At 43.7% G+C, this 16,414-nt stretch overlaps 5 protein-coding genes across 5 annotated transcripts; 1 reads left to right on the forward strand and 4 right to left on the reverse strand.

Moving 5' to 3' along the window:
• Window positions 1-227: 227 nt before the first annotated feature.
• L199_004955 (uncharacterized protein) lies at window positions 228-3,233 on the reverse strand (the record flags this gene model as incomplete). The annotated part of the gene is made up of 21 exons (XM_064890670.1): window positions 228-319; window positions 383-556; window positions 653-783; window positions 854-951; window positions 1,024-1,039; window positions 1,104-1,186; window positions 1,247-1,257; window positions 1,315-1,389; window positions 1,450-1,537; window positions 1,603-1,675; window positions 1,731-1,783; window positions 1,915-1,937; window positions 2,010-2,058; window positions 2,134-2,242; window positions 2,311-2,412; window positions 2,498-2,641; window positions 2,725-2,745; window positions 2,811-2,832; window positions 2,936-3,030; window positions 3,105-3,132; window positions 3,194-3,233. The coding sequence occupies 21 exons, from the start codon at window positions 3,231-3,233 to the stop codon at window positions 228-230; spliced, it is 1,527 nt and encodes a 508-aa protein (XP_064746742.1).
• A 381-nt stretch (window positions 3,234-3,614) lies between these two features.
• Window positions 3,615-6,901, reverse strand: L199_004956 (uncharacterized protein; the record flags this gene model as incomplete). The annotated part of the gene is made up of 12 exons (XM_064890671.1): window positions 3,615-3,665; window positions 3,726-3,929; window positions 4,003-4,181; window positions 4,255-4,523; window positions 4,616-4,717; window positions 4,783-4,843; window positions 4,911-5,123; window positions 5,239-5,649; window positions 5,745-6,067; window positions 6,127-6,311; window positions 6,374-6,666; window positions 6,733-6,901. 12 exons carry the CDS (start codon window positions 6,899-6,901, stop codon window positions 3,615-3,617), a joined length of 2,460 nt encoding a protein of 819 aa, XP_064746743.1.
• Window positions 6,902-7,333: 432 nt separating this feature from the next.
• Window positions 7,334-11,878, forward strand: L199_004957 (uncharacterized protein; the record flags this gene model as incomplete). The annotated part of the gene is made up of 14 exons (XM_064890672.1): window positions 7,334-7,977; window positions 8,095-8,381; window positions 8,447-8,530; window positions 8,591-8,740; window positions 8,802-9,060; window positions 9,130-9,338; window positions 9,402-9,488; window positions 9,561-9,649; window positions 9,730-9,790; window positions 9,887-10,094; window positions 10,167-10,372; window positions 10,454-10,529; window positions 10,588-10,997; window positions 11,088-11,878. The coding sequence occupies 14 exons, from the start codon at window positions 7,334-7,336 to the stop codon at window positions 11,876-11,878; spliced, it is 3,561 nt and encodes a 1,186-aa protein (XP_064746744.1).
• Window positions 11,879-12,212: 334 nt separating this feature from the next.
• Window positions 12,213-15,190, reverse strand: L199_004958 (uncharacterized protein; the record flags this gene model as incomplete). Its single annotated transcript, XM_064890673.1, has 9 exons — window positions 12,213-12,682; window positions 12,797-12,931; window positions 12,998-13,190; window positions 13,295-13,471; window positions 13,571-13,761; window positions 13,909-13,936; window positions 14,000-14,215; window positions 14,347-14,558; window positions 14,704-15,190. The coding sequence occupies 9 exons, from the start codon at window positions 15,188-15,190 to the stop codon at window positions 12,213-12,215; spliced, it is 2,109 nt and encodes a 702-aa protein (XP_064746745.1).
• Window positions 15,191-15,571: 381 nt separating this feature from the next.
• On the reverse strand, window positions 15,572-16,053 carry L199_004959 (uncharacterized protein; the record flags this gene model as incomplete). The annotated part of the gene is made up of 2 exons (XM_064890674.1): window positions 15,572-15,885; window positions 15,960-16,053. 2 exons carry the CDS (start codon window positions 16,051-16,053, stop codon window positions 15,572-15,574), a joined length of 408 nt encoding a protein of 135 aa, XP_064746746.1.
• Window positions 16,054-16,414: the final 361 nt, after the last annotated feature.

The raw sequence follows: 16,414 nt of genomic DNA on the forward strand, positions 1-16,414 counted from the left end.
TGATACTGTATATCAAGTATATACATTGTTATCGTGGAGTCAAGGTAAGACGGAATATCTTCTATCAATATTTGGTATAGGTTTAATTTAGTAAAGACGGAAAGGGATCGTTCTATAGCAAGCTATGTATATGAATACGAATGATAAGCTCACAGACAAAAACATCTATCTATAATTTTATGGTCCCACAATAGCAGAGTATGACAAAAATCATCTATAATCGATCTCTAGTCTTTCTTGAACTCTTCTCTACCTCTCGCATCGACTTTAGTCCAGATCGAGATACTCTCAGGAGGGGAGAAGAACTCTGCCCATCCCTCTGTCAAATGAAAAGCAAATATTAGCTAGCTACTCTTGATTTGTATAACATGATCTGACTCACCATCATCAATAGTTACTTCACCCTGGTGCCAACCCATGACATCCGTCCATTTCTCACCGGAATGTTCCTTTCCAACTGAAATCTTCTTGGACCCATCTTCTTTTCCATTACAGATCACTACCACGCAGCCATCGTGTTCTTCGTCACCTTTTCGTAACCAAGCGACGCAGTTGGCTGAAATTATCGGTAATAGCAATCAGCACACACGATCATTACAAAGGAGGAATGACAAGAGTAACAATTTGAGTTGAATTACTAGCATTGACTCACGGTGATCCCAGTAATCGTTCAATTCTCCATAAGCGAAAAGTTTTCTGGCTCTGATGATATCTTCAAGTTGAGCAACGGGTTGTTGAGGATTATCACCTCCTGTACCGTACAAATCTCCGTAAAAGACGCATCTGAGTGCATATCAAATTCATGTCAGCTTCCAATGGCGACTGACCAATATCAAGTTGTAGGGGTACGTACGGATAGCCATCAACCCGTAGGAGGATCAACGCATATGCCAGAGGTTTGAAGGCTGACGATACCCATCTTTGAAGGGATTGTCCGACTTGCGTATCGTGCTATACCAGTATATCTTTCATGAGCCAGACTGTTTCTATTAAACCTTATCAACGGGATGATGTCAAGCCCACATTGTCAACCAGAGTGCTGTACGGAAGCACCACTCCCACGTCAGCTGACTATAGGCAAAGTGCTCAACTGAAACACTTACACCGCATCGATAGGTCTTCTTTGCACGAGGGTATTATCAAAGATCTGTCGGAGATCGTAATTCTCTCTTTCTTCGCCTGCGGTCTGTACCACATCAACGCGTCAGTTCGATCTCTTGGTAGTTTTGAGGGTCGATCCACATACATGGAAGTTATCTAAAAGACAATAATGTCAGCTTATGGTGCAGTCGACAAGCGTTAAACATAGCTCACCTTGAAGACAAGAATCGAAGCATGAGAATTGCGTTCCAAGTCCCTCGACATACTCGACAAGGGCATCGACGGAATCTGCAATCATGTAATCAGCGCGGAGTGATAGACGTTGAGACGCTGGTGTATTCCACGCACCATGCCAGAATTCTCCCACGCAGAAAGCTTTTGCTTTACCTCCTTCTGAGGATCTAACATGTTTGACGAATTCTCCAATGAACGATTGCTACGAAATCGTACATCCATGTTCAGCACCAGAGTGAACCAAAAGCAGAACGAGGTCGTGCTTACGGAGATATGTTTGACAGCATCAAATCTGAACCCATAAGCCCCAGTTTCCTTCAAGATCCAATCACCCCATTTACTGTGGATACAAATGTTGTCAGCATTGGCAATATGGATCGCCCACAGAAACCTACTATAGCTCTTGCTCTATTTCGGGATGATTATGGTCGACTACAAAGGGACAGGTCTTTCATCAGCACATACATCATAACGATTGTATACAGGCATCGGACTTACTGTCGGCCTATGGATCGGAACGGAAAGTCCAGCAATACGCATCAGAGCGTGTTTGCTGAGAATCAACATGGTTTCACTCACAAACATCAAATAGTCATATGAACCTGCATATCGCTCAATTCGGCAAATCAGCTTCACACAATTTTGGATGAAGTGGCATGATGTCTCGTACTGACCATTCTCATCATCAACATCTTCAGCCCAGCCCTTACCATCACCTTGGATCTACCCATCCAATATTCCATGTATCAGATACAATTTGGTACGATACTCCAACAGTGAAACGAATGACCGACTTACCTTGAAGATAGCTTTAGTCTCCGTCTTAGCATCATAATCCACCCCTGTGAAATGATTATAATTCCATTTAAGTGGAGAATACGTATCACCTCGACCAGGGAATGTAAATCTATCAATCACACATTAGCACATCCTCCTCCGCGTGTCTTGAAAGGGTCATATCGCACAACGACTCACTTGGTCCATCCTTGTATATTATGCATCTCACCAACCAACTTATTTCGATCATTTTGGTCAACCATCGTAGCTAGAAACTCCTCTTTGTCATCTGCTCCGGCTCTACTCGAATCGCAAAGATTCAATCAGCAAATGATCAATTCATCATATGTTAGTGTACCAGTAATACGAGATGAAGCCAACCCACTTATGGTTTAATACCGCATCGATATAACTGATTATGCCATTATCTTTCGCTTTCCTTATAGCATTCAATAGATCCTCTTTGGATCCCCATTTAGTGGGTTTACCTCCTTTTTGATCGAATTCACCCAAATCCCAAAGATCGTACCTGTCCGTGTTCATTCGCATGATAAGCAAAAATACTGAGCATCCCATCTTTGCATATAGTAGTATAGTGTAGCTTAAACTCACACATCATATCCTGTTCCTTCACTATAGTATACCAGTCAGCTCACAGTATATTTCCATCTTGCGTTTGCGATTCATTGCGGACTTACGGACTTGACCCTTTTGTAGGAGCTATAACGCACCCAGAACATAGTTAGCGTCTCTTCCTATATAGACTATGAACCAATACCAAGAAAGTAGGGAACAGTAACCATAGGTGACGGTACCAACTCACGAGGTAACCAACAGGCGGTTATACCAATATCAGCTAGATGTTCTGCATCATCGGCATATTTCTTCCAATGTACACCTCCAGAGGGGCAGTACCACCTGAACACATCGATTAACGGACTGATCAGTCTACGTGATTTGGACTTGTACGTGTAACAAGGAGGAGGACATACTCAAAGTACTGCATCATAGTATAATTACCTATCAGACAATGATCAGCACAGCAATGCCATATCCGCAAGCTGAGAGGGGTTTGGCTTACCTGGTTTACCCCTCGCATCTTCGTTTGCGTGATGAGCCATTTTGGTATTCCACTTTCTATATGTCTAAGGTAGGATGAGATTATAGTGAAACAGACGGAGTGGGCTATCCCCTGAGTATATATACCTCGGAAGCCTTTGATGGTGAATGATGTAAATGATGAAGATGTCAACACTCAACCCTCAACTTATCTCATTCACCGTACTACATGCGATGGACATGTTCCCATCAATCACGACCAGCCAGAAGCAGGCACGGGCAATAAGGCGTGTTTCAGGGTAAAAGGGGGCGCAGATCTTTGCATGTGACATCATCTCGGGGGCATATCATCCGCATTCCGAATCCATGAATGCTCGCATACATGATCAACCGACGACAAGATACAAGGATACAAGAGACGATATGTGGTGCAGTTTGCAGGCTTAAGCTAGATAATGTAACACCCCTCTCTCTTCTTCATCCCGCATAAGGAACTGTAAATGTCAAAACGCGTGTCAGTCAAGCCATACATGAGCTGTGTTTCTCCCACTCACCTCTCTTTCAATCAAACTTTCTACCCTCTTCTTGATCTCCTTGACATCAGGTGGGAACCTCTTCACCACATCGCTAATGACGTTATCAATCAACATCTGAAGGCTCAACTTCTTTTTACCTTTCATGATCCTGACTATCGTAGCTTCCAGTACAGATACTCGATCGATATGTATTTGTTCATTCGTCTTTCTTGATTCCTCGGCCTTTCAAAGTGGGACCAAATATCAGCCATGAAACACGTACACCCTAGTCCGACATCTCACACAACAAACTCACAGACATATCCTGTTGTATACCATTGATCTTAAATTTGATTCTATCGCTTGTAAAGCCTTTATTCCAAGCGAAAATATCCGTCGGATTCACTTCTTTCCCAGGTGGTTTCTTGAGCAACACTCTAGTGTTCTTCCTACCTAATGCAAGGGATTGTAAAGTTCGGACCAACTCTTGGGTTTCTACAATTTATATACCACCAGATACACTCAGCGAGGAACGTCCTGCTATGTGCTATATGCAATATGCACTCACCGATACCAGTCCTCTTCTTGATCTCGCTGAAATCCAACGTATCTTCCTCATTGAACAATAACAGGACGACAGCTTGGAAAAGACTAACTCCAATTTCGTATCTACTACTATTTGTGAATCGCGCAGTCAAAGTGACGGTGGATAATTGGAATCTCCACGATAATTGCCTATTCTTATGTTGGGTGGTGTACCATGAAGTGAAAAGATCGATGGACGATTGGAGGTTGGAGGGTAATTGGAAATTCCACCCGTCTTTCAGCAATGGATATCTGATTATCCCCGAATCACAGAAAATTAGTATTAATGATGCCATTACAAAGGTTGTATGTGATGAGAAGAGAGAACGAGATGTAAAACTCACGCCGGCCAGGCTGATTCGGTCAATACATTCGCGGTGAAATTACCTGCATCTTTGTATTGTTCGGGTTCTCTAGCTTGAGCAGATTGATATGATTTCACGAGACTAGTCACACAATACACCCTCAGCCGAACCACAAGATTGGCAGAAGGTGGTAGAGTAAGGCTCACGTTTCTGATAATTGTAAATCCTTCATCATGATATCTCCAGAAGTGAACTCTTCTCCCATTTCTACGATACGACGATTGAACTTAGCTCAACGAATCATTCGTTGACCATGCCACTCGGATCTACTCACCTTTTTGCAGCTTGGCAATCATATTCCTCTCCATATCATCACTTGCTGATCTACCCAATAACAATCTTTTGGCCAACTGAGTCGAATAGAAGGCTTTGAACACATCTTTGTCTTTCGTAAATCCAATCAGAGCTATAATCTCATCTAAGTGCGAATTAAATTCTGAATCTGATAGAGACGGTCCTCGACGCATCGCCAGGTCCAGGTGTTTAGCTATAAACAGGTTTACAGCGTCAATATCGGTTTGTCGTCCACATACAACGGCATACAAATTGACTGAGTTTCCAAAGCTACGAGGATGAGGAATACGGAATGATAGGCGACTTACCAATCCACTCAGCCGGAGCATTCTGTCTACTTCCCATCCCTTTCTTAAAACCGGTCCGAGCAGCTTCCTCCAACTCGAATTGCCTATTCCTCCTTATTCGCTTAGCTTCCAACAAGGTCTTTCCGTCTGTCTTGTCCTTTTCTGCATCGTCATCTTTATCTTGCATGATAACGTCATCTTGAGAAGGTTCAAACAGACTTGATATGGCTTTATCAGTGAATCTCTTGACTTTCAATGTCCCGTCAATCATCTGAGGATCATTAGCTGGATCAGAGATCAACGCCTTTAATTTCGCTTCTAGGTGATCTTCCAGTGATTTCACCAGGATGGGGAACGAGTTGACATCCGTTGAGAAGGTATATAATCTCGAGAGGGATCCCTGATCTTGCGAGTCCATTGATTCGTCGAGGGCTTAAGTGAAGAAAGATATCGGAGTCAGATCAAGAGCAACACGTGAAAGGTTCATCATGCATACAGGAGGACATAAGATGAAAGATCCAACTCACCTCTTCTCACCACTTGCTCAGCAACATTTTCACCCGCTTCTTTCCTTACTACCTTCACCACTTGTTCCGCAACATTCTCATCCAAACATGATTCGGCACGTGCCTTCTCCTGTATGACCTTTTCCAATACCCATTCAACGTATTTGCCCGCCGTAAGTTCGTTGTCTGAACGTTGAACCAGGTTGACCTTTTCTTGAGCAGAAGTAGAGTAGTATTCGGTGGTAAGTTCTATAAATGGATTTTGAATACTCTCTACAAATGTCTCTAAGATTTTGGAGATGGATGTAACATGTTGGATTGTTGGTCGCGCATCCTCAAGGGGGCTGCAATCATGAAACAAAACAATAAGCTTGATCTCAAGAAAGGTAGGAGTTCAGCCTACCTATCTCGTTCCCTTTCCTTGGTTGACCATGCTAACACATCCGACCTAGTCTTTTCAAGTATGATTTCATTCTCCCATACCACCTTTCTAAACGTGCTAATGGACAGTTCCTTGATTGATGCGATCCCATTAATGGGGTTCGAATAAACTCGATCGAGGTATACGAATATGGCTGATAGGAGGTTCTAAGACGCGTTACAATGTTTCAGCATCAATGATCAGTGTATGGTGGATGATCACCACTTACGATTCTTTTCTCCCATTGATTCCATCCTTCGACCAAACGACCCAACCAACCTTCCTGTCTCGATAATATACTGCCTCTCCATTCCCTTACCAACCCACTTGCATATTTTTCCAGTTCCTCTTTGACCCTCCCATAGATGGTAGGTCCGAGAGTATGAGGCTGCAAAACTAATTTATGACATGTATGCGATAAAGTATGGTAGGATTCCTTCGTTGGAGTCCCCGATAAGATCGCAGGGATGGAGGAAAGTAGAGAGCGAAGTAGTTCGTTTGGAGGTGGAGGAGATGTTTTGACTAAATTGTCATTAGGCGACAGAATCAGCTGCGACCTTGTATCTACAGAAAGGATAGATGGCATACCTGATATGTTCAATTTGACAGTCTTCACTCCATCTTTGCTCGATCCTGATCCAGACGATCCACCTCTGCCTAGATCCACGGCTGAGATGAAATCGAGATGCGCGTTCTTACTGGGTTGATAAGCTGAGAACGCATCGGTTCGGGACGGTAATATGATAAGCGACGACATGGTTTTTCTTGCGCTCTTGGGTGAGGATGCTGAGCAGGCGTTGCGTTCGAATCGAAGAAGATATACTGTATAGTCGAACGAGGATGTGCTGTAGGAGCATCGTGATCGAAGGCAAGGTCATTAGGCCGAAGTGGAGGTCAAAGGTTGAACATACACGTGTCAGGATGTACGAGTAAATCGTAATCACGCGTTTCGCGATTGTTATTGGCAATTAGAAGCGACCCCAAACAGACTAATAATGGTCTTATCTTCCACTCTAATTGGCTGTCTGCAATCGGTCCACAACCGATAAGCCGGAATGTCGAAATGTCGAATGTCCAAATGGAATGTTCTTCTTCGTCTTGGCTATTTCGCGCTGTTCACTTCCATCTCCTTATCCTAACATCACAACCACCATCTCTTGGTTCTGCTGAGGAGATCAACTTGGCCGTCATGGTACCCCCTCCTCAACCAGCTCCCAAAGCTGGTCTGAGTGACAATGTCCCAGGTATCCCGACATCTCAATCAACCCTTCGTCAACGAAAGGTCCAAGCGTCCGAAACCCCCTCGACCGTCAGCGTAGGAGACGAGAAATCGTCTGTAGATGACTTCAAAGATAAAGACGGAGAAGAGGTCAATTGGGGTAGGACTTCGTCCGGAGAGGTATTCAGAGCACCCAACACTCATTCCTTCTTGCATACATTGATTTACACGACTCATAAATCAACTATCACTCGCTTAACGTTATTTTCACTGCTATTCCAACCATTCTTATTTTACCTATTGAGAAATCATAGTACGACCAGGTCGATATTCTTCTTGGTCTATTTCGCATTTTGGAGAGGATCATATGATTTTGGATTCGCCTGGTTACTACGCAAACAATCTGAAAAGAAGTATATCCTAAGATGGTTAAAACAGAAGGGATGGTTAGATCTGAATTCTGATGTGGGTGGAGAAGAAGGAAGACGATGGGCAAAATGGTGGAAAAGTGAATTACAACTCAAGATGGATGATTCATACAGATGGGAAAATGTTCCTCAGGAATTCAACGCTTGGTTAATGTTCAGACAATTGGTTGATGTAGTTTTGTTAAAGTGAGTAATGACCGTACATCCTCTTTTATACAAATCATATGTCTGGCGTGCCTCTTCCCGTTCCATCTTCCCTTCACAACCCATGAAGATCACTACTGACATCCGGAAACACCGCAGCGACTTCGTCTCCTATACATGCTTCGCCTGGTCCAACCTCCATTTCCCACCCAATCATTCCGTCCCTCTGCACATCCTCCGATGGGTGTTCGGCTGGTCCTTGATCCTATTCAATCTATGGGTCAAGATGGATGCTCATCGAGTAGTCAAGGATTACGCTTGGTACTGGGGAGATGCATTCTGGATGATGGTCATGCAGAATGATCTAGTATTTGATGGGGTGTATGAAATCGCACCTCATCCAATGTATTCGGTTGGATATGCTGGTTATTACGGTTTATCCATGGGTAAGTCTCCATGATAACCCTGAGTAGGTGGAAACGGCTAACATATATTCTCGCACTCTTTCCAGTCGTTGGTTCCTACACCGTCCTGTTCGTCTCGCTGGCAGCTCATGCAGCTCAGTTCGCTTTCCTCTTATGGTTTGAGAATCCTCGTGAGTATATTCTGTTCATCTCCAAATATCAACCTGACCTGATCTTGACTTGCGCCTCAGATATCGAGCGAACTTATGGAGGGGGTCAAAAACCCTTAGTCTCTCGAACACCCCTCTCGTGGGAACACGACAACGGAGTCGCCGGAGAATCAGGGTTCGCGGCCATAGCTGAAGAAGGTGGTGAGGGTCCCACACCTTCAGTCACTGAGGGTGGGCTCTATTCCTTTCTATTATAAATTGAATTTCACGCTGACATGTGAACATCTGACAGGCGAAACGGAAAACGAATCTGAATTACCCGAATTACCACCTTCCAACGTCGAAATTCACCCTGTTATCCGAAAACCTCGTTCAGACAGTCTAATGTCTTCAGGCTCAAATACCGATTCTGGATATGCGAAATCATACCCTGCAACCACAGCCGGAAGAAAGTCAAGTAACAAGAAGTCCAAGAAATTATCAATGCACGATTTGACCCATAGATATTTTAGAAAACCTATGATCGTGCTATCTCAACTTGATATGTTCAGGTAAGCTCGTCCGTCTCCCCAATTTCGGGACTCATGGCTAACGTGAAGTCTTAACGACTTTTCTTTCAGAGCGAACGATTTTGCGTTAGTCATGTTAATCACCTACGCCTTATCTACTTTGATTCCACCATTATCGCCTCGTCTCGCTTTGTCCGGTCACTTCCTACATGCCTTATCATGGAGATTATTCCATTCCTACGGCTTAGGATTATTGTTACGCGCTCAATCGAAATCTAAATGGTTGGTCAGACATTACCTAAAACACTATCATTATCCAGGTGATAGTCAATTTGCCGATCTTCGAGATGAAGATATCGATATAGATGAGATTGAGACGGAAGCTAAACAAGATGTAGTGAAAAAAGCTACTGAAGAAGCTTTTGGTAATTGGCAAGTTGCTTATAACATCAGTTTGGTGATGACCTACGGCAAGTTTCTTTCCAGCTGCGTATCCGTTCTACTATTGTACAGCGTTAGCTGATCAACGTTATGTAATATAGTCTCATTCGCTGGATTGGCGTGGAAAACTTATCATTTACCTGGTGACTGGACTGTCAGTGGAACTATCTTGAGACATGTTTTGGGATTGGTAAGCTATAATCCGGCTGAAGCAAAATCTCCAAATGATTGGTAGCCTGATGAGCTGACGTATGGGATAATTTTTGCCAGCTCTTGATTGCTCTGCACATCTGGTCCGCTGTATCATCGTATGAAGTACTGGGTGACTTTGGTGAGTATTTCATCTCTAGCTGTCTCTCTCTCTCAACCTCCATACCCTTCACCTGATTGCGTCATTTCCGCTGACATCAATATCTCGTCCCCCCAGGCTGGCTCTACTCCGACTTTTTCCTGCTCGAACACATACCCTCTCAACTCGCTTACACCGGTATCTACCGATTCCTCAACAACCCCGAGCGAAGTATGGGTGGAGCCGCGTTCTTGGGTATGTGGTTGATCAGTAATTCCAAACTCGTCTTTGCATTGGCTTTGATGAGTCATTTGAGTCACTGGTGGTTCTTGTCATTCGTCGAGCAGTGAGTTGTCAATTTGTGCTTATTAGCTCGGCGTACTCTGATGGACACAGCTGATCCCACGTCGACCCGCAGGCCACATATGAAGAAGCTTTATGGCGATCGACTTCGAAAAGATGGTGGTTTGACCAAGACCCTCAAGAATGTTGCGGACAAGACTCTCTCCACTAAAGGCGGTAAGAGGGGATCTGAGATCAGAAGAGTGGTTCAGGAAGTCAAGGGTTCCATTGAAAAGGTCGAAGAGAAGGTTACAGAAGCTGTTGAAGAGTTCTTAGACCATGGTGAGCTTGATTTTGAGCCACAGAATTCCAGCGGGGAAGAGATGTCAGGAATACAATGACTGACGACTGTTTTGTCTATAGCCCGACCAATGTTCTCTGATATGGTCCATGATACCAAGATTTTGCTCCAGCACTCAAGAGAACGAATGATCATTACGTGAGTTCTTTTGTTCTGAATCCCTCTCGGCAATTTCACTCATGTTAGTTGCTTTCAGACGAGTCGCCAATGACATCTCAGCCTATGATCCATCTCGATATTCGTTGACTTTACCCACTTCGTCGTCATCTCCTGTACCGAGGTATCACGTTGGGCAACCCATCCGAGTATCATGGACAGCACCCTCCAACCACTCTCGTAAAGATTGGATCGGTATCTACAGGTTGGGATCGAACAAATCGACTTTAGTCACTCGGATCTCCTCTGTAGGCAAATGGATGCCAATCTACGAGGATGAATGGGATGGTGATACCTACCTCAATCCATCGGTCAACGAAAAATCGGATGCTGGAGAAGTCCTGTTCAAGGGTGAACGATTACCTTGGTTACCTGGTAATTACGAGATAAGATATCATCATGATGGGAAACATAATGTAATGTCTAGAGTGGCTCCTATTGAGATATATGGTGGGTTTGACACTCCTTTTTGCCCTACTGAGATGCGGTATCACAGTGTACGAGACTGATCAATGAGATGTCGTATATATTCCCAATTAGTCTCCAAACCTTCTAACCCAGATTCCATCCGATCCATCCGATCGACTCTCCTGAACATCGTCTCACTTTCATTGGACAACAATCCTAAACTTATCCCCAGATCAGCCAAATCCAAGATCAGAACACTCTCTTCAACCTCTACTTCTGGGTCCAGTTCTCTTTCTAGCTCGATGGGTAAGATGAAAGTGAAACATCAACCTCAATCTATTGGTTCTGCTCTATCGCAATTATCCGAATCGGAGGCTACTCTACGACGAAATGCATCTTCCGATTCTGATTCTCCAATTGGTCAAGAGGAATCAAGCCCAGATGAAGAAGCCAAAAAGGCTTACATTGAAGAAGAACAAGAGGAAGAGGAAGAGGATTCGTCTACACCTTCAGCTAAATCAATACCAATCCTTCAACCTAATTCACACAATAGGAGACTAGATGTGAAGGTGGGAACAGATGGCGAGGAAGATGTATTTGGAAGTTCTCCATCTTCGATCGATCTACACAATCCTCCTCTTTCTTTCTTTGCTCCTAATGGAGGAGATGTAGGAGAAGACGATAACCCACCTCTCAAGGGAGGAGGAGGAATCGGAACGGACCAAGATGATTTCATCATCATGACCCCCGTTCAAGCTCAACGGATCTCTGATCTAGCTCAATTGGCTTTCGGAGTGGAAGTTTCAAAAGATGTCGTAGTGGCTGAAGCGAATGTGGGAGCGCTAGCAAGGAGAGTAGCGGGTGCGAGGGGTTTGACGGCTGGTTTGGGTCCAGCTCCAACAGGGAGTGAAAAGGATGAATGAGGGGTGGTTTGAGTGAAGAGCAAACGAGGTGTGACTGGGTTGTGAGTGAATGAGAGAATGAATGAAAGAGATTGATCATTGTTGAAAGTTTGCTCGCTCTACTGCTCGATAATGCGGATCGCGGGACGAGTATAAGTGAAGGATGAGGAAAGATATCGATTGAAATAACTCTTTTCTTTTTGTTGAATAAAGATCAGATGTTTCACTTTACATAGTACTAGTAGTATGCATTTATCGTTATTCAGTCCATCATCTCTTTTTCATATACTATGACAACAACAACTCAAACCGTCCATCGATAGCACAGCACAGCACAACAACCCTAAACCTGACCCTACTGACTCCTCTTCAACCTTTCCATCTCCTCTTTACACCCTTCTAAAATCCCCTCCAACTCTTTCCCTACCACACACCCGTTTCCAAACGTAATCTCAGAGTGCTTCACAGCTTTACTTAACATCTCAATGGCTTTAAGTAAATTTCTAATTATCGTATTTTTCATTCCCATATTTCGACTAAGATCAACCATCTTGGTCTGTTCTGAATCATGGAGTGAAAGTAATTTCGCATATTCACACAAGATCAACGTAGGCGTAGCGTGATTTTGATTGTATACCTCGTAACAAGCTTCATAAGCTTGTTTTATATGTTTCGAGGCAATCTGTAGATCTTTAGGTGACTGAGGTGGTGTATGAGATACTGAAGATAATCTCAATAACGAGAGAAGGGGGTATGAATGGTTTGGTAGATGTTTTTGTAAAGAGGGGATTAGGGTTGATAAAGTTTTTTGAGCGGTTTTGTAATCTACCCAAAAACCCAAAAACAACAAAATCATCTTGTTCAGTTCGTTTTCTCATACAATATAAATATAGTACGCGTATATCCGAATGTTACACTCAAGAAAGTGCAACAACTCACCCAGTTGTCGATGCTCATCACTATCCAATACGTCCACTCCCTTCTGCGCTACCGACAATACCTCTTCAGCATTCACTTTGAAATCCTCTTGGCATTTATCGCATTTGACTGAAACAACCCCTTCAGATCCTTTGACTGATATCACAACATTTCACATCAGCTAAGTTCCGATAGCAGTTTCACTCGTCCAACTCAACTTACCAGGCATCTTGCCCTTGCCATCACCACCCTTACATCCCTCATGTCTCACACACCATCTTGGGTCTACCCAATCTACCCTGTGATTCTTACTCTTCTCGCAAAGTGTACAATCACATTGAAATCTATATCTCTCCTTCAAGTCACGTTGACGGATATCGTAAGGACATGAAAGGTCAATGTACGATGTGAGGATCTGGAAAAATGGAATATCCATCACACAGCACCAGTCAATAAGATTTCATATCAATCGTATAGAAACGTCCGGTGAAGACGAGAATCGGATCGAGCTTTACTCACCTCTTCATCTAACTGTATATCTTTTATAGCTATTAGTTCCATATACTTCGCGCCGTTCGGAAATACCACTATAGCATTTGGGTCGCAGGAATGGTTAGATAGAGCCATAAGAGGTGAGTTGGATACCCCGATGGGGGTGAGGGAAGGCGAAGAAAGCGTAAACGAATTGACGTGGAACTGAAGGTAAGTAAGTAAGTGAGCACGCCTTGTGTTGGCCAGCGAAAACTGAATGAATAAAGCGCAGAAGTATCGTATTGTATAACGATTCTGACTCACAGAAGAACAGAAATTCATGACCTCTTGAACATTCTCAAAACCGAAATCTTCCATATGAACAGGTAACAACTGGTGTTCATCTACATCTACATCGGATCCCTTGAGGGGTATAGAAGCTGATAGGTAATGTTGGAGGTGTTGAGCTTGTTGAGCTAGGCGCATCACCTCTTGTTGAGTGGATTTCGATACATCTAAAAGATGTTGATCACGTCAAGCCAAAGATCAGTCGTTCATTCTGTTAAAGTCAAGACAAGACCGAGATGTTATTGTGACAAGAATTGGAAATATGACAATCTACGTTTCAGGTCGAGTCGACGATTGAATTGAGGTTGACATACGAGATTCCAACGAAGCTATTTGTTTCCACTACAAGCACACCTCTTGTCAGCTGCATTGTTCTCAAATCTTCAACACATCCCCACCACTCACCCATATTCCATCCTTTCCACCGTTCTTCTCCCTCTCCACCCGCCTCTTCCAGATGATCCTCGCAAGCGCACGAACAGGTTCGGGGCTCGCCTGAGTCCATGATAGATCATCGTCATCTTGCCGTTTGTTGGGATACGTCTTATAATACATTTTTCGGAATCGCTGGAGAGCTAGACATTCATGTTTGTGGGTTGGCCAATCGGATAATTGACATTCCTATATTCGTCATCGTCGTATCACAAAGTCAGCTCTAAGGTTCAACATTTCACAAAGTGTAAAAGAAAGCCGAACGACAGACGGTATGACATGGAATTGGAATTGACTGTATGAGAATGACGGTTACTCACCCTCGAACAATAATGTAAAACTTTACATCCACTACACCTATTCAACTTTATCTTCAACTCCCCTCTCATCTTCTTCTCATATCGTTCTTTTTCATTTTTACAACTCGCTATATTCCTTTCTTTCATCGTTAGGTAACATCCATGACAGACTCTCTGAAAATGTTGATTCTGAAGGGCTGATATGGAAGGTGGGGTTTTGAGGATTATCGTGCCTACAATAACATTCAAATCCAATGTCAGTACAAGTCATTCTTTTCGGTTGATAACATTCGCAGATAGGAAGACATATTAATCAATCAATCATTCATCACCTATCGATGGATCCAGTTCTGCATCGAATTGTGAATATGTACTCACCCGCTTTGATCAATCGTTTCGTTATCAATCCCCTCCCTCTACCAAATAGCGTATGAACTTCTAGTCCACTACCTTCCAATTCGCTTTTATATAATTCATGAGATACCTCGTCTTTTCCTTCTTTCGTCACAGTATCATTTGATATCTGAGGCTGCTTCCCTTTTCCCTTGCCTTCTCCTTTGAGATTCCCGATACTTGGAAATACATCCTGTCTACGTCCCTGTGAATCGTAAGACGATACATTGGTAATTTCCACCTCTGGATCATCCAAAGACTCCAAACCAGGTTCGTCCTGACCAAGTGGTCTCCCAAGTGCGGTGGATAGCACTTCCCTAGCCTTTGAAGCTAGCTCATCTTCCATGTCATACGTCCCATCTTCAGCATTTGCGACACCAGGGCCACTCGTACCAGAGGTAGACGAAGTGTTAGGACGTGGTTTTCCTAGACGGGCATCTCGAGACTTTTTGAGATGCTGGAAAGATGACATGCTCTTTCCTTTGGATAATTACCTTCTGGCGATCTCTCCACCTGACCCAAGGCTTACTTTCCGACGTGAAGTAGAGAAAACAGGATGCCGGTTATATAGTTCTGGTAGTTTATCAATTTTCTGTTGTGGATGGAAATCCCACTCGAATAACCAGCGCGATACGCGTAGTGGAGGTCGTCGATTCGACACTGCCAGTGGACATGAATGGATGACATGTAAGCATGGAGCCATCGAGTAGTAAGTGCGAAACCGACAACGATACGATGTTATGCTACAATGCATGATTGGATGTTGATTGACTACTAGCTGCTACTACTATACTTTGTTTGCTTGTAAATTGTAAATTGTATATGGAAAAATGCTATGAATGCGAGAAACCTCCTAGTGATGCTTTGATTTGTGAGCTTCAGCAGATTGCTTCTTAGCTTCATCCTTCTTTCTCAATTCTTCCTCTTCCTCATCCAAGATCTTCTCATCCTTCACAGCCCCCGCAGAGGGCTTGTTACCGTGTGCCTTGGCAGCGGCAGTAGGATGTCTAAGAGCATCTTCATGCTCCTTTTCAGCTTCCTTCTCCAATTTCTCTACTCGCTGAGCATCCTCGAGAGCATTAGGGTGAGATCGTTCGTCTTTCCTATCGAGTCGTTGATGAGCGTCAGGTTTGGCGTGTTCGAATGGTTCACCAGTTTGGGGGTTACCTATGAATCCAAGAATCGTCAGTACAAGTGTCCATCACATCGTCATCTACTGTGAAGCTGAAAGGTTGACTCACCTGATCCACCGGTAGCTGGGTGTTTAGCACCTGCAGAATCGTGTTTGGTATCGAGACCGGGGTTTTGTTGAGCGATAGATTGAGCGTCGGCCATCTACAAGGTGGGATCACAGAGTCAGCTGTGTCCACGATCGCGTGAGATGGAAGGCTAGGCACTCACTGTGTATGTGTTTGTTTGTGGGTATAGATATGTGTGTGGTAGTCGTTATGATCGTCTTAAAAAGATTCTTGTCTTGTGATATAGTAAAGTAGAAATGGAATGAAAAATCAAGTTGTTCAGATAATTTCGATTGATATCCTTGTCCTGACCCAAACTCAGATCCATCATTCACCCCTCATATACGTCATACGTCATACCCTCCTTTCTCCCTTACATTGCACCACACAAAGCTACCACGTGAGGCCACGATGCAAGTGTAATTTGATTCCGTCACAATTGCCAAAGTGGCATTCCA

Source organism: Kwoniella botswanensis, chromosome 1 (genome assembly GCF_036426115.1).
Source record: "Kwoniella botswanensis chromosome 1, complete sequence".
Taxonomy (NCBI): Eukaryota; Fungi; Basidiomycota; class Tremellomycetes; order Tremellales; family Cryptococcaceae; genus Kwoniella; species Kwoniella botswanensis.